This window comes from Tenrec ecaudatus, chromosome X (assembly GCF_050624435.1).
Source record: "Tenrec ecaudatus isolate mTenEca1 chromosome X, mTenEca1.hap1, whole genome shotgun sequence".
NCBI lineage: Eukaryota > Metazoa > Chordata > Mammalia > Afrosoricida > Tenrecidae > Tenrec > Tenrec ecaudatus.
Window position 1 is genome coordinate 10,607,190 of NC_134548.1, and position 24,148 is coordinate 10,631,337.

General features: G+C 40.5%; 1 protein-coding gene across 2 annotated transcripts in view; it reads left to right on the top strand.

The window, feature by feature from the left end:
- The window catches only part of GLRA2 (glycine receptor alpha 2), a 228,217-nt gene that overhangs the window by 89,447 nt on the left and 114,622 nt on the right, over positions 1–24,148 (top strand). For both annotated transcript variants that reach the window (XM_075539272.1, XM_075539271.1), the window contains exons 5-7: positions 6,434–6,516; positions 9,047–9,184; positions 10,448–10,662. In XM_075539272.1, the coding sequence (XP_075395387.1) occupies positions 6,434–6,516; positions 9,047–9,184; positions 10,448–10,662 (436 nt within the window). The remainder of the gene's footprint in view (positions 1–6,433; positions 6,517–9,046; positions 9,185–10,447; positions 10,663–24,148) is intronic.

The window sequence follows — 24,148 nt, forward strand, 5'->3', positions numbered from 1 at the left end:
GGGTCACCAACACCGTGTCCATAGTCTACACCAGTGTTTCCCAAGTGGGTGATAGTAGCCAGGGGGCTACAAAAGCAGATGTGTGCACTTTATCGTGGATTATGGGGTATAGTATAGACATTTTCATTGCCAACAGGGTGCTGGGGAATTGTTTTTCTGAGAAAGGCCAGTCAGACAAATAAGTTTGCAAGTGAAGTCCTACATCTATCAGTCCTTTATACATTAAGAGAGGGATAAACCCAAGAGCTGGTTTGATGAACACGGCGAACTGCGTAGGAGAGCAGCAGGGAAGCAAAGTGGCAGGAAAGACCAGATTTTGGAAGACAACTTCCTTTAGTTTGCTTTGCTCCTTGGCTTTTCAAATTGAAATGTTCACTTAGCCTGCTCCTTATGAAGGGGCAGGGACACTGCAAGTGACCTTGATGCCTTTCTTGAGCAAAGAGGAGCAGGGCCCTGGATACAAGTGCCAGTAGGGCAAGTTTCACTGGAGGAGACATGAGACATGAGCAGGCTATAGGCAAGGAGTGCTTTCACAACAATCCAAAGAAAGACCATCAGTCAGTTACGGCCATGGCCTTCAGGTATACTGGTGCCTTCCTATGGCTGTTTGGGAGGGGCCAGGGGGTGAGAGGGCAGGGATACTAGAGCAAACTTGACAGGCTACAGGTAGTATGCTAAGGACAAATCTGGGTTTCCAGGCCAGCTTAGAAAACTAATGTTTGTTCAATTGCCTCAGTCAGTTAGGAGTGCCATAGCAAAATGCCACAAAGTGTGTGTGACTTTGAAGAACAGAAATGCATTTTCACACACTTCTGGAGGCCAGGAACTCAGATTGAACACACCAGCCAGGGTGACTGCTTTTGAGAATGTTGAGGGAGGAACGGCCTATGCCTCTCTGGCAACTGCTGCCTTCTTTGGCTGACCTTTGCAGATAGTGCGTGCCTCCGGAGCCCCTTGGCACGTATTTTGGTCCTGTGTCTGACTTAGTTTCTGAGTTGGCTTTTTTCGACAGTAAGCACTGCTCAGAAGGAATTAGATCTGGGACCCACCCTACTCCTGTATGACCACATTTGACCTAACCAATGGAAACTCCATTCCCAGTTTGGTCGCACTTACAGGTATAGAGTATAGACTGTCAGCGTATATTTTGCGGGACACAGGTCAATCCATCATCATACCTAATGCTGCAAGGCCCGCAATAACCAGCAAAAATGCCAGAGCCAAGGAGATAAACCCTACCCATATGTTGTGTCCACCTTTTGAGTTATATTTTTTACATCTCTGTGGAAAATTATTTTTAGCTCTGTTTTGTTCAAAACTCACACTTTATTATTGCAAAATCACTTTAAAAATAAACTAGAAACAGTGGTTACCTTTTGGGGAGCACAAGGAAATGTTTTTTTATAATGAGAATATTTCATATGTGGCTGTAGGGACTTGCTCCATGGGTGAGAGCAAATGTAAATAGCCATCACATTGTCACTGAGGATCCGTGCAGCTTTTACTGTGTTCAGCATGCCCTTTGATAGACACAAAAAGGGAGAAAAAGTAAGCAAAGGCTTGCAGGTGTGAGACAAACTCGATGTCATAAATTAGGAGCCCCACAGAGCATCCGGGGGCTGATTAGACCTTTCTAATCTCTTCCTATTTGCTCGACTGATGACATGATTTAATAAACAGCCATGCTGTTAACTTCCCTGCTTGTTATTAGCACCCATCGGGTTTCAGTACACAACTTATGCAGAAAGGAAATGAGAAAAATAACTAAGCACAAGAGAAATCATTGCCAAGGTTATCAGCTGAGGAGGAAAAAAAATGATGTAGAGTTTTACATTTGATGGTGTTTTCTCTCAGTGTGGTCTTCCTTGATGTTAATACTTTGGGCCCCAAGAATTCTGGGTGGTCATAGGATTGTTAGCAAGCCCTGGTGGCCTAAAGTGATAAAAGTGTTCACCTGCTAACCAGAAGGTCAGGGGTTTGAACCTATCAGCCACTCCATGGGAGAAAGATGAACAGTCGACTTCCATGAAGGTGAAAGGCTCGACATCCCCCTGGCGCAGACCTTCCCTACAGCATTGCGCTGACTCAGAATGGGCTCTGTGCCTGTGGGCTGGGGCTTTGTGTTGGGTGGACACAGGACTGTTAGCTCTGCCTGTAAGGCAGAAATAATTGTGTATCTGTCCTCTTCTCTCTGAATAAATGTGAAGGGTTTACGTTACAAAAGAATGGAATTCAGCCAACCTATGATTAAGAATATTAAAGTTGGGTTGTTTCCAATTGCAAAGACTACTGCAGTTGGGCTCTGTGTTACACAGTCCTTTAAACTGTATTCAGTTCCAATGTTATCATAGTCTAATTTATTGAACCAATACATTTATTAAAAAGTAAACTGCTTCATGTCAGGAAATTTCCAGTTTTTTCTAGTTTTGGTACACTTAAACAAATTGTCCATGTGTTCTCTGGTTACTCTTTTATGATGAAAATGGTTCCTCTTTGAAAAACAGGAAAGAATAGATAGATCCTTATTACATTAAGAACTCATTAATAGCTCATAAGTTCTCCAGAGGGTTTTTACCCCTAACTAAAATGCCAGATGAAGAGGATGATGATGATGACTAGAAATTTTAATTTGGGTTCTTTTACTCTGCCTTTATTTTAAAAGTGTTCAGGACATTCATCTCATTAAAATCATATTTTCCAAAAGAAAGTCCTTATGTGTCAGGGGAAAAATGTATGAGTGTGTTTTGGATATGTGTGTGTCTAGTCTACAATTAACAACAGAAAGCCTCTCTCAGCTTAAAATGTTATTTTTAAGTGAGTTGTTGGAACCCAAAACATTTTTTCCCCTTTTAGAGACACGTTCTTGAGGTTTTCAGAATAGCCCTCAGAAGCATACCTATTTAGCATTGCAGGGAAAATACTGTATATTTCACCTTTTGCCAACTTTTGAAGAAAGACACGGTTTATAAATATAGCGAAGCTGCTACTTTTTCTATGGATGTTCTCCTATAACCGATATGGGTTGTTTTTGTTTCATTCTGTTGTACGTAGTCACTATGAGTCCAAAGCTACTCAAAGGCACTTATAACAACGAGACATTTATGATGGAAAAAATACCCAACTGCTAGCTGAAAGATCGGTAGTTGAAGCACTCCCAAACATGCTTAATGAGATAAGCCTGGAAATCTGCTTCCCAAATAGCACAGCCCTGGTACAACAAGTAATTTAAAATCATTGACGAGGAGGGTGTAGGAGGCCTGGTAGGGCTTGAACAAGGCCAATGTAACCGAGAAGAATTACTGAAACCCAATTGAAGGCTGATGAACATGATAGTGCGACAAGAGGAAAATAAAGGAAAGAACTAGAAGGCAAAGGGCATTTATAGAGGTCTAAATACAGGCATGTACATATAAATATATTCATATATGACAATGGGTAAATAGATCTATGTACATATATTTAGAGGTTTGCAGATGGACATTGAGCCTCTACACAAGCACTACCTCAGTGCAAGAACACTTTGTTCTAATAACATGGCATACCATGCAGGTCACCTTCCCGACACAATCGCTGAAGCCAAAGCAGGTGCATAAGCAAACGTGATAAAGAAAGGTGATGGTGCCTGTCTATCAAAATATAAAGTGCCTGGGGTCTCAAAGCCTTGAAGGTAAACAAGCAGCCATCTAGCTGAGAAGCAACCAAGCCACAGGGAAGAAGCATACCAGCTTGTGTGATCATGACGTGTGGATAGATAGGATCAGGTATCAGGAATCAAAGACCCAGAACAAAAAATCATATCATTGTGAATGAGGGGGAGTACAGAGTGAATACCCAAAGCCAATCTGTAGGTAATTGGACATTTTCTTACAGAAGGGTCTCAGGGAGGAGATGAGCCAGTCAGGGTGCAGTACAGTACTGATGAAACGTACAACTTTCCTCTAGTTCTTTAATGCTTCCTCTTCCCCTCTCCACTACCATGACCCCAATTCTCCCTTACAAATCTGGCTAGACCAGAGCATGTACATGGGTACAGATAAGAGCTGGAAACACAGGGAATCCAGGACAGATAAACCCCTCAGGACCAATAATGAGAGTAGCCATACCAGGAGGGGAAGGGAAAGCTGGGGGAGAAAGGGGGAACCGATCACAATTATCTGCCTATAACCCCTCCCATGGGGACGGACAACAGAAAAGTGGATGAAGGGAGACATTAGTAAGTGTAAGACATGAAAAATTATAATAGTTCCTAAATTATCAAGGGTTAATGAGGGAGGGAGGGGCGGAGAGGGAGGGGAAAATGAGGACCTCATACAAATGGCTCAAGTAGAAAGATGTATTGAAACTGATGATGACAACATATGTACAAATGTTCTTGACACAATGGATGGAAGAGTGGATTGTGATAAAAGTTGGATGAGCCACCAGTAAAATGATTAGAAAAATAAGAAAGAGAACAGCCCCCAAAACCATACTGAGAAACTCTATGATGCATCCTTGGGGTCGCATTGAGTTGGCATTGAATCAATGTCAACTAGCAACAACATATTTGTCAACACAGATAACAAAGAATAAATACAGAATAAACACAAAAATATGAATCATTCCACAAGCCAAGACTCTTTCATCTTCACAGAGGGGTGTGTTCATTTCCAAGATTAAAAAGAGATATTTTCCTATAATTGACATCACACCACATTTTGTTTTGTACGTTGTCTTTTCTCGAACACGTTTGCATTTTGATGGTTTTGAAGATGATCGGCATGGGCTCTATGTCTACTCTAACTTCAGATCCACCAATTGGCTTCTTTTTAAAATAAGTGTGCCTCCAAGCTAGTGTTTTTGGTTCTTTTTTCTTTTTACCAGCCATTTTTTGTGTTTTTGTTCTGACTTGTATAGAACATATGAGCACGGAGTTGAGTGGATCTGACAGGCAAGAGAAAGAGTGAGATTGAGTAAAGGGCAAGTAGGGAACAGGACAAGAGTCAGCAGGGTCTCTGGTCTAAAGATGTTTGATATGCAATGGAATTCAGAGCAGTGAATCAATCAATGTATTTATTCATTCTTGTAAATCATTTTATTGGCGGCTCTTACAGATCTTCTACCAATCTGTTATATGAAGCGCATCTGTACCTATATTGCCATCATCATTTTCACAACAGTTATAGTCCTGCGGATTCGAATATTTCACCTTAATGGGAAAATGCATCATCTTAGCCTACCTCATCGGTTAATTGACGAGGAAACAAATATTTAGTGAGTTAGAGGTCCTGGATGAGAGTAGAGAGCATGTGTGACAAAATGGAGAAGGAAACACATTTTCAAAATCTCACTCCAGATTTCCAGCCTTTTTTCTCTGAGGTACAGGCCTTTTGAAGAACAAAAGGTCTGCACTATTTCTCAGATGACTACAAAGGAAAATGGTGGGAGAGAGAGGCTAATTCAATCAGTGGCCTGATCTCCAGCTCTGTTGTAGCTGGCTAAACCTAAACCCATGGTCATTGAGTCAATTCTGACTCGTAATGACCCTGTATAGGGTTTCCAAGGCTATAAATCATTACTGGCCCAGACAGCCTCATCTTTATCCCTTAAGGGGGTTAGTGGGTTTGAATCAATGAACTTGTAGTTAGCAGGTCAATGCTTATTCAACCGTGACACTAGGACTCCTGCCTAGGGTTCAGAAAAGTTATGAAAAGAGGCAAAGGAATCACAATAACTCCTCTTATGCACAGAGAGATGAAGGGCATGTATAAACCAACGTCCTGAAATTAATTTTTCTAGCAAATAAGCTGTAGCGTTAAGAATTTGCTCATTTGACCAAAAGAAAGCCAAAGCTTATTGTAAAATTATGCTTGTCACATCCAACCCCCTTGGAGGTCGAACCACCCTTTCACAGGGGTCGCCTGATTCTTCACAGTAGCAAAATGACAGTGGTGAAGTAGCAATGAAAATAATGTTGTGGTTGGGGGGGCGGGGTCACCGCAACATGAGGAACTGTATGAAAGGGTCGCGGCATTCGGAAGGTTGAGAACCACTGCTTTAAGGTATAGTTCCAACAATGTGAACCGTACATCTGTTGAACATTAGTGTGGCAAGAGACCACGCCCTACTCATGATAGTATTTCTCAATGATCCTGCTGACTCTAGAAAAGAAACTGTAACTAGTGTCACTGAGGGCAGCTGGAGATTGGAAGATGGGAAATAAGGGATAAGGGCCTGGGGGAAATTATATGTTACTTCCACAATTTAGCTCTGACACCCATTCATTTGAAAATCAGAAAGCATTTCCCTGAGTGAAAGTTTACATTTCAGTACTTGCTTCCATGTCATTTTGCTTAATGCCTGTTTTATATTTAATGCCAAATTTATATTTATTAGTTTGATTCTCAAGAACCAGACCTCACATATTGTAAACTGTTTTTCCCCCTTTGTTAAGACTCACCTTAACTTTATCCTGCCCCATGGACTTGAAGAACTTTCCAATGGATGTCCAGACCTGTACAATGCAGCTGGAAAGTTGTAAGTAACCACTGTGGAAAAGACTGCATTTCTGTTTGAGCCAATATCCTGAGTCTTTCAATGTGATGTTAAGGAGAAGAGATTGGGGGACTCATTCCCTACCTTCTTCCCAACTGCCAAGACCTTAGTGAAAGGACAAGCAAACATGACTGAGCATGACTCCTGCTCGAAATTCCTCATTGATAGCGCACAGTCTTTCCAAGTCCAGTGTCAAATATCTTGCCCTTCCCCAAGCCATTTGCCTGAATTAGTAAGCTTTTCATGGAATAAAAAAGAGAAAAGACTACTGAGAAAATTTAGATTTGTAGTTATGCAGCCTATATGAGTTCCTCTTTAATCCGAAAATTGTATTTATCTTTCTGATGCCCTTATAGAGTGTCAACCTTAAGGAATTGTGGAAGGAAGTGAGAATTGTACAAAGTGAAGTTCTTTGATCCCCAGACACAAAGACCTTAGCTGGGCTAGGTTTGCGGGACAAGGAGCTCAAAAAGAGATGGCGTAAGAGACATGTCCCTTGGAGGGACAATGGGCACACAAAGGCATGGTGATGGAGAGAGACTTTCCCTCTGCATTGTCCCCCTATCTGACCTAGCCCTAAATTGTCGATGCTTCCAAGAGAATGGACATTTCAGGAAGAAACCTGAAATGGTTTCTGGCTTGCTCTGTCAGTTTCTCTGTTTGTAAAATGCAGAGACTAGGAAATTCCCTCCTGACCTACAGTGATGTTAGGAGATTTAATGAGGCAACTTGTTAGTTTAGAAAAATACTACATCTAAACGTAAAAAGATACATTGCCTATGATTTTAAAAACGGCAATGACAGAGCTTTCTTCTGATCATTTGAAACCACGGTAGCTTCCTACAGAAATAAACAAAATAATGAAACATCCTGGTTTTAAAAAGTTGTCAGGGATAAAATGAGAGTTTCTGATTGACAGTAGACTTTATGTATACATTTTCCCCATTGTCCTGTTTCTTGAGAATATAGCTGAGGAAACCATTTCCTTATGAAATAATGTCTCATTTGTTGCTTTTGTACCTGCCCTCAACTCTTCCCTGCCTTAGTCCAGTACATTTTGTTTCACTCCAATTAGTACATATACTTGGGCCTTACAGGTCCTAAAAATACTTAAATCAAAGATGCAATGGTGTGCTTACCACCAATTTTGGCTGCGAAAGTTGGCAGTTAATCAATATTTTTTACCCCATTATTACTCCCGCCCCTTCCCTCCCTTTTACTCTGTTTTGTCTGCCCCAGGCTGGGGTTTCAGGATGGCTGACCCAGAGAATTATTGTGGTGGGCATCAAGAAGGTCACCAGAAAAGGATGTGTGTGTATGGGGGGGGGTGGAGGTGATTTTAAATATTTGCTGAAAATAGTGTTTGTACTATGTTGCAATGGAAAAGAGTGGACTATTAATACTTGGCGAACTAGTAATACTTTCTCAGAATCCCTTTATAAATTCTCACTTTCCATACTTTATCATTTTTGGCTTTGAAGGAAATGAAGGTTAGTACAAAGAAAGAGGGAAGTAGATTCCAATTAACTTTGCCATTGATTTCTGGTTAGCTTTGGTGAGGCAGTACCTTGCAGTAAACAAAGAATATAACGGACATGCCGAGGTTATTGGCCACTCAAGACTGCAAGTAATTTATGATTTGTTCTCATCCTCCTTATTTTGGAGTCAAAATATTACAAAGCAGGAGATGGTGTCAGAAATTATGCTAGAAAGAGTAGCCTTCACTCCAGGGTACAAGAAGTACAGAAGCACTGACATATGACATAATTAGCAGGCATGGGGAGATCAAGAGCTACCTTGGTTTTGCTAAACTGATAGTATTCTTACTTTGAATGGTTCCGTAGTTGTAGAACAATATGACATTAGACGGTAGAGGATCTCTTCTTGTCATATTAATAATTGTGATGAGTGGGCCTACTTAGCGAGATATTAGCAACACTGATACGCCTTGTTTGCGTATTTCATAGTTTACTCTTAGGCTACCTGCCTATACCATAAGGGCTTCTAGCATAAGCTTTGTGAAAACAAGGCTAACAGACTTAGAAGAGGGGCCAAATTTGAGAAGGGAATGCTTAAGGCAAGCCCATGAAGAATTCATTCTAATTTTAAAAATACTTTTTATTTAAAATGCGTAGACTAGTGTCATCACCTGAATTGCCACTGACCCAGCTCTTGCAAATAAAGACGGTCTTTAACAGACTTTCATGTTTGTGTACTTGTGTACTCTTCTCAAGTATTTACTGAATACAGGAAAGAAAATAGACCTTACAGAGTTGATTCGCTCATTATCTAGAAATGAAATCACCCAGAAATAGCTTGGTATCTTCAATTCCAATGACATGTACTTGTCATGATGATTGCAGCCTTTTGATTAAGAATGTTCTTGAATAGATTGAGCGTGTGTCTGTTTTAGTCAATTTCTCTGTAGGTTTCCTGATGTGGCAGGATTTTCATGTTTTCTCGAAAAAGAGGCCTTTCGTTTCGCACTCTGATTTTTACTTTTTCACTGCAGTTGGCTACACGATGAATGACCTGATTTTTGAGTGGTTAAGTGATGGTCCAGTGCAAGTGGCGGAGGGATTGACTCTGCCCCAGTTCATTCTGAAGGAAGAGAAGGAACTTGGTTACTGCACAAAACACTACAACACTGGTGAGTTTTCTCTTAGCTGCTGAAATGCAACTGGGAATATATACCCCATTACCTGGATTGGTGCATTTTCACCAAGCCAACTGAGTGACAGGGCATGGACCTCAACATATGGCTCCAAACCGCCTCAACATATTAGAAAATTTTTACAATGAGTAGATTGTACACATGACTTATACAAATGCATATTTTTTGCTTGCCACCGGTAACAAAAAAAATAGATGCACATTTACACAAGTACTTTGAGGAGTCCTATGTGAACTTTACTACTTAGAAGGAATGGTGTCAACTATTAGAAATTATAGGTTATATCTTATATGGAATAAAATGTATGATATATATATAATATAGATTATATGTTGCATAATATATACAATAACCCTGTAAAATTGGAATATCTTATGTTTGATGATCAGTGTGTTAGGCCAAGTTGACTAGAGAAACAAATCCAGAGATACCCATATATGTATAAGGAAGAGCTTTATATCAAAGAGTAATTGTATATTAAGAAAATGTCCCAGTCCAGATCAAGTCCACAAGTCAAATATTAGCCCATAAGTCTGATACTAGTTCATATCCGTCTTCAGACTCATGCAGCCACATATAATGATGCAGGATGCAGGAAGATCGCAAGCTCGTGGGTGCAAACTCTTGTGGATTCAATGGCACTGGCAGCATCACAGGGCTCCCAGTGTGGCTCTTAGTGGTTCATTAACAGGAAGGTGAAGCATAGAGCGTGTGTGGCCTGCCTCCAGGGATAAAGAGGAAGAGGTCATCCTCGAGATCCATTTATCTCGGTGGCACTCCAATGAAGCTGAGACCTGATTGACAGGCTGAACTCAGCTAACCCCTTCCCTCCTGATAGCCTCAAATTGACTTGAAATTATGTAACTACCATAATCAGCTTATAATATTATTTCAAATTCTGAATTTCTATCTAAAATTATCAAACTGCAACTAACACAAATGTTAATCATCTTTTAGATTTTAGTAATTTTACTATGTCACATGTGTTTGCTTTGGTCATTCCTTAAATCACTTGCTCTAATATGATGATTTCCATTACTGATTGAGTCAAAGAAAAGTTAGATTGGTTATATATGGTGAGCATCTTATTCAGCTTCCAAAATTCATCTACAACACTTTGAGGTTTACTTTTGTTTGTTGGTTTTGTTTTGTTGTTTATGTTTAATGGAATATAGTAGGCAGCTGAAATGGGGAAGATAAATTCAAATTGGATTTTAAATGATCATTTCCTGCTTTCAGGAAAGTTTACCTGCATTGAGGTCAAGTTTCACCTGGAACGTCAGATGGGCTATTATTTGATCCAGATGTACATACCCAGTTTGTTGATAGTCATTTTATCCTGGGTCTCCTTTTGGATCAACATGGATGCAGCCCCTGCCAGAGTCGCATTGGGCATCACCACGGTCTTAACAATGACCACTCAGAGTTCAGGTTCCAGGGCATCTCTTCCCAAGGTAAGAGATTTCCTTACTCAGCAATAAGTTAACTAAGAGGTTCAACAAAGATCTTGTGGGGTGGAGAATTCTATAGGGCCAGAAATGTCTGCTTTTCTGAAGTAGTGTCAAAGGTTAAAAAAAAATCACTGAAAGCACAAAGAGCTGATTTGGAGAGCACCGGGGCTCTGTGGCCTTAAGCCCCTTTAAAATTCGATCCGTTGGCAGAAAGTGGAATTGGGGGTTCGGAAAGGGGAGAGATGACTGGAGGCACACACACAAGGCAAAGGCATTCTGTTAAGAAACCCTCAAGTGCTTTGACCTTATACTTGTGATCATCAATAGAGCTTACAGTAATAGGAGTAAGACGGAGGCAACTTATGATGTATTTCACATATTTATTGGTGGGACTCTTGTAATTCAGGTGCTCTGGTAAGTCATTCTCAGTTACAGAATTTGAATCAAGCTCCTGGAAATTTACACAGAAAACCTTTATCAATGAATAGGGACAGGAAATGAGTGTACTTCCCTAAGATACGTTTGAAGCTTGAAATTATCCCTTATAGTAATTTTCAAAGTAAATATCAGTTTAGCTGAATATGTAAAGAATGCTGACTTGAACATTGTACTTTTGAAACGAATTATCTATATGAGCGAACATTGACAATAGTCATTCTGAAGAATACATAAGCAGTTTATGGGTCAGTGAGTTTAAATCAATGGTGGTGAAACAGTCTGGGAAGAGATTGGGAGAATGGTGGCATGTGTGATGAATGTAACCAATGCCATTGAATTGTTCATGCACACTATTGTACATTATTGAATGGGTATATGAGCTACTGTGTGTATTTTCAGTATTTATTTCGAATATGCAATATTAGAGTGAAGCAAGTCATGAACACAATTTGTCTCGATGTTTGTACAACATACTAATCTCAAGTGGCATAGTTAACTAGAGAAGAAACAATGGAAGCACTCAAGTGAGTGAAAAATTCTGAAACTGGGTCAAGTTGGCAGAGAAGTTGATATCAAGGATACAAAGACTTTTTACAACCCCCAAGTAACAATTCACAAGTGGCTTCCTACTTTACGTTGCTGTGTGACAAGCCCTTTTTGTTTGTAAATACTGCCTAAGCAAATAACGAAAAGTACCCTGTTTGAAAAATGTCCTAGCATTGCCAAAGTGTGCTTCCCCAACTGGACGAGTGCAATCAACCATTGACTTCACTATTCTTGGAATCCACCTAGAATTCGGAATGCAGCATGCATGTCTCACACAGGTGGAGCAATCTCCTAAAAGCCACTTCCAGAAAAGAATTCAAATGTAATCCCATATCTTTGCTGGCTTACGCGCATGTTTGGTTCTGCTGCATTTGGCATGATGAAAAATGTTAGCTCCTGCTCCACATTATCTCCTGCTAGATGAAAGAGGTCTGTAAGTCCAATGGAGGTGGACTCTTCCAAACGCCGGGGCAATCGTTGTACAAGCCGAAGGCTTCAAAGATAAATTCTAGGTTTTGTATGCAAACAGAGACAGGAATATAGCTGCCTCCAAGTGCCTTTTCTTTTTCTAGAATAACAAATGGTACACTGTCCCTGTGTCTTATTTCTAAGATCCCTGGGTGATGCAAATGATTTGTGCTCAACTACCAACTGTATGATGAGTGGGGTGAATCCATCCACCCAGCACCGCTGTGGAAGAATGTCCTAGCAGTCTACTTCCATGAGATCACAGCCATTAACAACCCTCTGAAGTGCAGTCCTACTCTGAAGCACGTGGGGTTGCTATGAGTCACTATAAACTTGGATGACAATGGGGGCTTTTTGCTTCTATTCTATTTCGATTAGACTACAGATGCCAGAAATACTAACAGCCTCCCTACCCCCACCCCCGGGCAGCATAGTCAGAGATCAATTTTATGGAATAGAAATTCCACTCTGCTCTCTGCCACCTCCCAAGCCAGTTCACTTGCTTATTTGTGCTTAGTTATTTGTTATCGCCATCACTGCATGCCATGCCAGTAAGCCACGGGATACGCGAACACACATTTTACAATTTATAGACAGATAAAGTAGTGGTGGAAAATTATGCACAGATCATTTCAAAACGTAGGACATTTTGCCTCCAACTACACATTGCTGTGAAAAGATTAGTCATTTATTTTTCAAAAGAGGAGCTTTGAGTTTTTATGAACTTGTTATCCATCCATATTAGCTATTATGATTCTACATCAATGGTCAAAATGATTGCTAAATAAATCATCAGTTATCTTTGCATTTAGAGGAAAGGAGGAACTCAGATAAACCAACAGAGGGTGTAATAGAAAAATAATTTTATACTTGGGTTTGAACTCAGTGTTTATCCTTTTGCCACCAGCGTGTTTATCTTCCTACACGTACTTTTCTTAGGCTATTATTAAACATAGTTGGCTCTCAACTGACTGTGGGGAGATATGACTCATATGGATGATGGTAAGAAACTAAATTGAAAGAAAAAAAAAAAGAAACTAAATTGGGATAAAAAGTGAGTCACAGGAAATAAAGAATTGACCATACACATACAAACACATACTCACTTACTCTAATTTATAAACACTTCAATTCATACACAGATGCTTCATAGTGCTTATTGTATAATGGCGCCCAGGCCGATGGTCATATTCTATGCACATGTATATTACACTTTGAAAGTAAGATATACTTGTTATAGAAAAATATATTTAAGTGTCATTAATGTTAATCATCTGGTAAATAACTGGGTCAGGACTTTGGTGTATTTCCTTCCAGTTTTTTTATTTCTATGCACATTTGTGAGTAGAACCACGTATGTGCAAATGCACACAGAGATACACAGAACATTGAGATCAAACTTTTATAGTTAGATGTTGTTTATGGTTATTAGGTGCCATAGAGTCAATTCCAACTCATAGCGACCGTATGTACAACAAACATTCACCGCCCTTCCTACACCATCCTCACCATTGTTATGTTGTGTCTATTCTTGCAGCCTCTGTGTCGATCCAGCCCTCCTTGAAGGGCTTCCTATTTTTCACTGACCCTCTATTTGACCAAGCATGGTGTGCTATTTCAGGGGCTGGTCTCACCTGATAACATGGCCAAAGTATGTGAAAGGCAGTGTTTTTTTCTAAGGTGGATTCTGGCTGTACTTCTTCCAGGACAGATGTGTTTGTTCTCTGGCAGTCTGCAGTACTTTCAATGTTCTTCACCAACATGATCATGCAAAGCATATTTTCTCTGTGAATTTCCAAGTTTCACCTGCATATGAGAGGATTGACAGCATCTCGGCTCACCTGAGTCCTCCAAGTGACATCTTTGCTCTTGAACACCTTACAGAGGTCGTGTAAAGCAATATGACTCTTGGTTTCATGACTGCTGCTCTCATGAATATTGATAGTAGATTTCTATTTTTTTCTGTTTATCATTATGAGATCTATTAGTACAGTTGTGAGGAATTTTTGTTTTCTCTATGTTGCTTTGCAATCCATGTTGAAGGCTGTAGTTCTTGATCTGCGTCAGCAAGTGCATCAAGTCCTCCTTGCTTGCAGCAAGCAAGGTTGGGTCGCCCGCATATCTCAGGTTGTGAATAAGATCTCTCCCAATCCCGACCTGACCTTCTTCTTTACATACTTCAGTTTCGTGAATTGCTTGCTTAGCAATAAATACATATTAATAAACAAAATTAATAACAAAATAAATACTTAGCAATAAATACATAAAATACATATGGTGAAAGGATACAACCTTGACGAAAAGGCTGCACAACTTTCCAGATTTAAATCAGGCAGCATCTCCTTGTTCTATTCAAAGAGCTGCCTCTTGGTCTACGTACAGATTCCACAGGGACACAATTAAGTGTTCTGGAATTCACAATGTTTGTGATATTATCCATAGTTTGTTATGATGCAGACTGTCAAATGTTTTCACCTAGTCAATAAATCACAAGTGAACTTCTTTGTGGAAGTCTCTGTTTTCAGCTAAAATTCATTTAATATCAGCAATGGTGTACCTTCTTCCAAGTGCTCTTTTTAATATGGCTCGAGTTTCTGGCAGCGCCCTGACGATGTACTGCCACAACCATTTTTAAATTAACTTCATCAAAATTTACTTGCATGAGATTACTAATATTGTTTAATGATTTTTCCTGTTCAGTTGGATCACCTTTTCTTTGGAATTTGCACACATATGGATCTCTCCCACTTGCTTAGTCAGGTAGCTGTCTTCCAAATTTCTTGGCATACACAAGAGAGTGCTTCATCTGCTTGTTTAAACATCCCAATTGCTGTTCAGTTAGTTCCTGGAGCCATGCTTTTTGCTAATGACTTCAGTGCATCATGGACTACTTCTATGAATATCATTAGTTCTAGATCATATGCTACTTGAACTTTTAGTGAAGAAGTCATTGGTCTTTCAAAATTCTATCATGTGGTCACCAGCTTTGTTTCTAACACCTAGGCCTTATTTCCCCAACTAGTGATGACACCCCCCAGCTTGTGTATTCTAATCACTAGTAATAATCAATGTATCTAGAATGTAGTTTTAATGAAATTCATACTGAAGAAGTTGGTAGAATTCTTCAATGCCTTCATCATTGGCTTTAGTGCATAGATTTGAATAATAGTTATATTGATTTGATTTCCTTGAATGCATATAAATATAATCCTATCTCAGGCAACATTGTACTTTAAGATAGAGCTTGAAAAGTTCTTTTTGAGCTGGATGTGATGTCATTCCTCTTGAATTTGTCATTTTATATATAGTAAACCATCTGATTGTCCAATTCAACATAGCCAATACCAGTTCAATTCAGTTCACTAATTCCTAGGCTATACATCTTTAGGTGCTCTATTTCAATTTTTGAATAATTCCAATTTTTCTAGAGTCATACTTTATACATTCCACATTCTAATTTTTAAAATCACTTTATTGGGGCTTATGCAATTCTTATCACCATCCATACATACATCAATTGTGTAAAGCACACTTATACATTTTTCTTTTTCCCTCCCCCTCCCTCCCCGCTCCCCCCTAACTAATGAACCCTTAATAATTTATAAATTATTGTTTTATCTTATCTTACACTGCCCGGCATCTCTCTTCACCCACTTTTTCTGTTGCCCATCCCCAAGGGAGGAGGTTATATGCAAATCCCCGTGATCAGTTCCCACTTTCTACCCCCCCCCCTTCCCTCCCGGTATCGCCTCTCTCACTGTTGATCCTGAGGGGTTCATCTGTCCTAGATTCCCTGTGTTTCCAGATCCCATCTATACCGCTGTGCATCCTCTGATCTAACCAGGTTTGCAAGGTAGAATTGGGATCATGATAGTTGGGGGGAGGAAGTGTTTAAGAACTAGAGGAAGGTTGTGAGTTTCATTGTTGCTACACTGAACCCTGAGTGACTCATCTCCTCCCCACTACCCCTCTGCAAGGGATGTCCAGTTGTCTACAGATCCCCACCACCCTTGCCTTTGGTGCTTGAAACCTGGTCCCCTCGGTCCTTCATGATCACACATGTTGGTGTGCTGTTTCCATGTGGGCTTTGTTGCTTCTGGGCTAGATGGCCACTTGTTTACTTTCAAGCCTCTAAGTCCCCAGATGCTATATCTCTCAATAGCTGGGCACCATCAGCCTTCTTCACCACACTTACTTATGCACACATTCGTTTGCAGCATTTATGTGGGGAAGGTGATCACACAATGATGGTTTTTGTTTTTTGGTGTCTGCTACCTGATCCCTTCAACACGTTGTGTTTGCATAGGCTTGTGTGCTTCTTCTCTGTGGGCTTTGTTGCTTCTGAGCTAGATGACCGCTTGTTTACCTGCAAGCCTTTAAGAACCCAGATGCTATATCTTTTGATAGTCGGGCACCATCAGCTTTCTTCACCACGTTTGCTTACACACATGTCTGTCTTCAGCAATCACGTTGGGAAGGTGGGTATCATGAAATTTCCGTTTAGCTGAGTAAGGTGCTCTTGTGGTGAGGGAATAAACGTGAGGAGGCCCAATGTCCACCTGCTACCCCACTACTGAACCTATAAATATATGCACCTCCATCTATTTCCGCTATAATCATAAATATATTTACATATGTACATGTCTGTATTTAGGCTTCTATGTATGCCCTTTGCTTCCTACGCCTTTCCTCTATTTCCTTATGCCTTCCTCCTGTCCCACTACAATGTTCAGCCTTCATTCTGGTTTCAGTAATTCCTCTCAGTTACCTTGCCCTTGGTCACTCCCTACCAGTCCTCCCATCCCCTCCCTGCTACTGGTTTTTAACCACTCATTGTTTCGTTGTCCCTGGGTTATCCAATACCTCCTCCCTTCCCCTACCTCCCATACTCTCATGTTTTCAGCTCTACCTCTTCAGAACATAAAGATTCTGAAAGTTTTTCTCCATGTATATTATTAGGGTTGATTCTGCTTTGAGGAGGCAGCTCTTCCCCAGTCGTATTTGGAGTGCCTTTCAAACCGAGTAACTCCTCTGTGGACCCAATGTTCCTGTGCTATTCATAAGGTTTTGGGGAGCTAATGTTTCACAAGTGGGCTGCCTCTTCAGTATTCCTATTCTATTCTCAGTCTGCAACCTCCTCTGACACTTGTAGATTCCAGCGTTTCAGCAATCCCTAAGTCACCACAGTAATACATACTTAAAGATAAATGAGATGGCTGAGATCAGATGATCAATAAATCCCCATTGAACCGATAAATACATGAATGTATTAATATTGATAAGACCATGTAGAAAATAAACTTGAAGCAGAATTTATGGGTAAAGTTAGAGAGAATTATAGTGTTTTCATATATCAATGAATCTCAAAAAATATTAAATGTACTGTAAAGAAACAGAATTCCTATAAAGAAGTAGGTCTTTCTTTCCAAAAGTTCTCAAATAGACTGTGAAAATAAGAATGTATGCACAGAAAGGCATAAACTTGGAAATATACACCTCACTTACCATAACATTTGGATAACAGTATGTTTTCAGTCATGTAGTTGGTTAATGAATGAATGACCAACGTTAAAAAACAACAACAACAAAACGTGTAGTCAGGTGCTATTCCAAGTATAACATAATTTGAAATTCACTCATCCATTAATTTATTCAACTAGCATTTATTGTATGTCTTTTCTGTGCCACACATTGTGCTAGGAGCTGGAAATATCACACAGATAAATTAAACACAGTCCCTATCTGTCCTTGGTGGCTTGTGACATGGTAGGTCAAAACAGACTTTTGAAGTGGTGCTTATTAAACAATGTAGACTATAATGACAAACCAAGGAGGGTGCCTAACCAATTAAATGGAGGAGGCATGAAGGGAGAGAGAAGAGGGCAAGAAGGAGCAGTGTTAGGGAAACAGTCTAATGGCTGGGCCTAAACTGAATTTCTAAACAGATGAAGTAGGTGAAATGGGAGGAGGTAAAGGCCCTTCCAGGCAGTAAGGATTTTCTGCTCATAATATTCTTGTTACACTTAGAAAAATAAGGTTTTCCAAAAGACAGTCTGGGCAGATATCCAACATGCTTCACAACTTTTAAACACATTTAAAAGCAGATACTTATTTTTATTGATGCCAAGTTAATTTTTTGCCTTCCTGCCAATCAAAGCTGTGTGTGTGTGAGTGTGTGTGTGTGTGTGTGTGTGTGTTAGGTCAGGTTGCATAGAGAAACAAAACCCAGAGACACTCATATATGTGTAAGAAACAGCTTTATATCAAGAAGTAATTGTATATCAGGGAAACATCCCAGTCCAGTCAAACTCAAAACTCAAGTTCATAAGTCTGATACTAGTCCATAAGACCAATACTGGTTCACAAATGCCTCTTCAGACTCATAGAGTCACAATAGGAATGTGAAGGCAGAGAAGAAGAGGAAGGTCCCAGGGCCCTCGTTATGAGAAGGTCACACCCACAAGGAGGAACCCTCAGGCCTGAGTAACAGGCTAGACTCCACCCACTACACTTTTTATATCTTCAAGTTGACACAACATTATGTAACTACCAGTGTACTTTTGCTTTTTTCCCCCAGTTCCACCCCTTCCCTAAAGACAGGAAAATCAAACGTCAGCGTGTTGTTCCAAAAGTTTCTTCCCTTCTGAAAAACGAATGTTTTGTTGTTGTTGTTTTAATTTTCACCTCAGTCAACCTCCAAGAAGCTGTTCCTCTGGCAATGGCTCACCCTTTAGAGTCTGAACGCCTTCATGGAAAACTCAAGACTGGATGTATCATTGCAAACATGTGTGTGAGAGGCTTCGAGTGTGGTCCATTGAAGTCCAACTGTGTATATTGGGCTCCTAACCAAAGGTTGATGGTTCCGTGGGAGAAAGATGAATCTGCCTGCTCCTGAAAGATTTACAATTCCAGAAACCCAATGGAATAGATTTGCTATGAGTCAGAACTGACTGGGTATCAGTGGTTTTCACAAAGTGTATCCTAAGCCCTCATTTGTGGCTGGAGGTCCAAAGACTATAGAAGTGAGGAAAACACTTGATAGACAATAGCTGCGATGACCCAGGGGTGCTGGTGACTGACAACTCAAGTCCATAACTGTCCCCTTAGAGCAGCGGTTCTCACCTGTGGGTCGCGACTCCTTTGGAGGCCGAACAACACTTTCTCAGGGGTCGCCTTATTCATAGCAGTAGCAAAATTACAGAGATGAAGTAGCAACAAAAATAATGTTATGGTTGGGTAGGGCACCACAACATGAGGAACTGTAGTAAAGGATCGGGGCATTAGGAAGGCTGAGAACCACTGCCTTACAAAAAGACTCCAGAGACATTGGCTTTAGCCATCATTAGCTAAGATTGCTTATTTCCTCCAGAAGGAAATTTTTTTTCACTTTTCAGCCATCTGTTCAACTAAGACCAGCTGGACCATTTCAAGCAGCTTCCAAGCCCAGGACAGCTTGAAGTTTAAAACAAAAGAGGCCATAACCCTGCCACATTTGGTCTTGCTTTACCCACCAGAATGTTTCTCTCTAAAGCGAGCAGGAAGTGAATTTATGAGTGTTAGATTAATTCCTGGAGGGATTTTGAAAGAAGGAATTCTATGGATAGAGGATGTGTCTGTCTTAACTCTAAAAAATAATAGAGATGTACCTTGAATAGGGTACATCCCCAGCTAATTGGAATGGCTTTCCTAGGTCACACTAGCAATTATGAAAAAGACCGAGAACAGGTTTCTAGTGCACCTTGTCAGGCTTTTATGAAGCTCTTGGTTTAAAAGATTGAAAAATAAGAAAGCCAAGTGTTAGCAAATTCAGGCCTGCTTGCTTATGCCAGATGTTGTGTATGTGGGAGACTTCATAAACTTTCCCTCTGACATTTCCTCAGCCACAGCAAATTCAAGAGTCATTGTAGTGAGTGTGTGATAAAAATATGCAAGGAGATGACGTTTGTGCCTCCTCTGGGGACGGAGCTGGAGTGCCACTGGCACTTTCGCTCCAGAGTGTTTTTGGCAGCCTTTGCAGGGATGCTGACAGTGGGAGAAACCGCCCTGGCTGTACTTCCACTCGAATCCCAGGGAAGCTTGGAAATCTTCTGGGGACAGCACTTGAAGCTTCAGTTCTTACCGATGCCATGCAGTGAGGACAAAGGGGACTATTATTGAGTGTGTAACAGTATCAGATACTATGGGACATGTTCGAGCTATCTTGTTATGAGCTGATGTGGAGTCAGCCCTGTCCCTTAACACAGCCTCACCCCTTCACACCACCTCATGGCGACCCCAGGGAAAATGGAACAAAACTCTACCTGATTCTGCATTATCGACATGATCTGTTATGGATCAGACAGAAGTTATCCATACAAATTTTATAGGTCCACAGCCCTCTGTTCTGTTTGGCCTGCAGACAAGCAGAAACAAATTATATCCTTAAGAAAACTGACATATATATAAATAAGAGATCACAATTCAGTGCATTAAGGACAGTGGGATAGATTTTTCACAACTAACTGTACTTCCCCTCCTTATGTCTGTACCCGTGGGTAACAGTCTCTTCCCATATGTCCATATGGCTTCTCTTGGCCAATGGGACAATGATAAACGTGAGACTTGGGAAATGCTCTCTCTTTCTACTCCGGTAAACCAGTGCCATTTGCACATCCACAGGCTAGCCTGCTGAATGATCAGCGTTACATTGACCTACATGGTATATATAGGTCACATCAAACTAATTGCCAGACAGGTGAGGCTATGGAACAACAATAGACAGAAAACACGTGAATGAGCAGAGACGTGTTATCCCAGCTGAGCACAGCCCAAATTGCTGACCCATAAATAGTAAACAAATACATGGCTATTAGTTTAAGCCATTAAGTTTCAGGCTAGTTTGTTATGCAGCAAAAGCTAACTGATGCAGGTAGCACTAGAGCTGGATTCAGGATTAAAGAAGACCCTTGGCCCACTGTAGGAACTTCCAGAACAAAGGGACACAAAGAAGCAGAACCCAAAGTGAATTTTCTTGCAAATGGATGGGGTTTTTCTTTGCACACAAATCCCCCGAATACTGCCATTATTTAATTTTAAGTGGCAGGTATTAACTTTACTTTCTGTGGGACCAGTCTACATATTTATAGAAATAAGCACATGCACCTGCCAAGATTATTTCTCTCTCATTTCAAAACCCTGTTAAAATGTCACCCCTTCCAGATGCCACCTGAACTAGTTTGGAAATGTTTCTATATAGCATTCCACAACAAAAAAGCATGGAGCCCACATGATTTGATTGTTGGAATCAGCTGCCTTTCTTTAGGCAACATCTACCATGACCTAGAAAGCAGCAGGAGGCTGATGATGAACATACCAATTTAAGCCCTCACTAACAATGGGAGATTTGCCTTTATTTTTACATTAAATGCACTTCTTGCTTCAGAGAGAAGTATGTGCTTGTGTATATGCATTTTAATGCACTTATACAAGGATCAGTCCAAAAGCACAGCTATAAAATCAACGAAGCCCTCATTAAACAGAAATATCAAAATGTGAAGTTCTTGTCTCTCAGTATTACCTTTATCTAGCTCTATACCTTTCTGGAGGTTGTGTTTGCATCTCTCTCACCCTTCCCCCCAAATTATATGCTCCTCAATTTATAATATGTTGAAATGGCACTTTTGACATTCTCAAGGGACTCAAATCACATTCCTTGGGAGTATTCATTGGACTTGGGGAAAAGAAACCTGAAGAGGCAAGAGCACGACTATGCAATGGATAGGAGAAGGAATCCTAATGAACTCCTTGTAAGATCACCCTTGATGCCCTCAAAGATTGAACAATTGCATTGTCGTGATGAAAATAAAATTCCTCATCATGGAAAATAAGGTCCTTGGTGCAATTCCCCTAGCCTTTTCCACACCAGAGCAGTTTTCAATTTTATTAAAACTTCTCCATAATAAACTCCTTTAATTATCCCCTCGGAGCCCCCAAATCCGTCATCTTCTGCACTGACCTCTCTGTCTCAAAACGTATCTTGGAGGCCTTCTTGATTGATACACCTTCAAACATCGGATGCATCTAGAAGTAGTTGGTTTTGGGGGGAGATGGGGGGGGACAGCATTCCTGGGAATTTGTTGCAATGCTTTCATGATTTGGGAAGAATGCCCCAAGTTTTGTTAAAATTTTTCTATGAGTCTTGATCTGAAATGTGTTTGGTTTCCCCCATGGCACCAAAAGGATCATTTTGTGAAGGTACCCTTATGGGACAGGGACTAGTGTCTTTGCCAAGACAGCTAGTCTGCAGCCATTATTAAACATGATCTGTTGGGAATAAACTTGTGTGTATGAACTGGAACCTGAGAAACAATGCTTTTGGACTTATCCTCATATATCTAAAATGGTTATGAATTTATTTTATTGCATATTGTAAATAATATCAGCTATAAGTGAAATTTACAGCAGTATATGCTTTGGGTTACATTTGTTGCCATCATTTAACATTCTAGTCACTTCTAAAAAAACCAAGAACCACACTCACTGCCATCGAATCATGCCAACTCATAGCGACCCTACAGGACAGAGTAAAACTGCCCCTGTGAGCTTCTGAGACTCTAACTCTTTGATTTTTTGTGTTTATTTTTCAAAATCATTTTATTCGGAGCTAGTACAGATATCATCGCATCCCATAGTTCAATCATATCAAGCAGTATTGTACAATTGTTACCACAATCAGTTTCAAAATATTCTCTTTTTTCTAGGACTCTTTGATATCAGCTCCCCCACTGTACCCACTGGAACGCTTATTCTACTTGTTGTCTCTATTGGTCCATCAATCCTGGGTTTCGTGTAATCAAAGACAGAAAAGCATATAACAAAAATTCAAGAAGGCTACCCACAAGAACAAAAGACATTAGAGATAAACCTTGATACGATAACACACACACACACACACACAGAAAATGTTGAAAACCAGAGGTGGCCCAACATATATCAGAGGGTGGATCAAGTGACAAGGTTTTAATCATCCAAGTCCGGTTTATATGAACTTCAATTAATGCAGATATGTGATGGCAGAGTCAGAAATATTCCCAAATCTTTAGTTTTCTGTTGTTGTATAAGAAGCATCATGACTTCATATCCATTTATTCGGTCATAGTTCTGGAGGTCATACGAAGTCTGGCAACACATGCTTTGGGTTCTCTGAAATCAGTGTCAGCTGATTCAGTTCTTTTCTTGGAGTGCTGAGGGGAAATGTGCTTCCAAGATCACTTTTCTTGCTGACAGAATTCAGTTGCCTGCAGCTTTAAGGGGCGCTCTGGCTCCTAGTGGCTAGGCTGCCTACTTTCCCTGACACATGTCCCTCTCCATTTCAAGCAAGCAATTATGTGTCAACATTTTCTCATGCTTTAAATATCTAACTTCCTCTGTCTTTGACTTCCAGATCCAGCTTCAAAGGGCTCATTAGGCCAGACCTTTCCTAGTGTTTCTCTATTTTAAGGTCAACCGATTGTAACCTTTATTTATATATGTGAACTCCCTTCACAGCCACCCTTACAGTAGTGTTTCATTGAATAGTTGGTAAGAGGGGTGTGCCCACTAGGGGTGGGGAATCCTGGGAAGCCAATTTGGAATTCTGTCTACCACACACGGTTACGGTGATGCTCTTCTGATGGTCTCCCTGCTTCCTACAGCCATCCTACATTTTATGCTCCACACAATAGCCAGAAGCATCCTGTTTAGCACCTCGCTGCTGGAAATCTTCCCACAGCTTCCCATGTCACTCAGAATCCAAGCCAGTACACTCACCACGCTCATTCATGACCCATTTCCTCCTGACTCCTCTCCCTCAAACCCACCCATTATTCACTGTCCTCTGAACCAGACACAACTTTCTCCCTCCAGACTTTTGCAATAGCTCTTTTTCTGTACCTGGAAAGCTTGGCTATCAGATATCTTTGCCTTCTCCTAATCTTTATTTAAACCTTTCAATCCCAATAAGGGCTTCCCTAGCCATTCCTCCCCTGCCTAGGCCCTCATCATCGTCTTAACCCAGCTC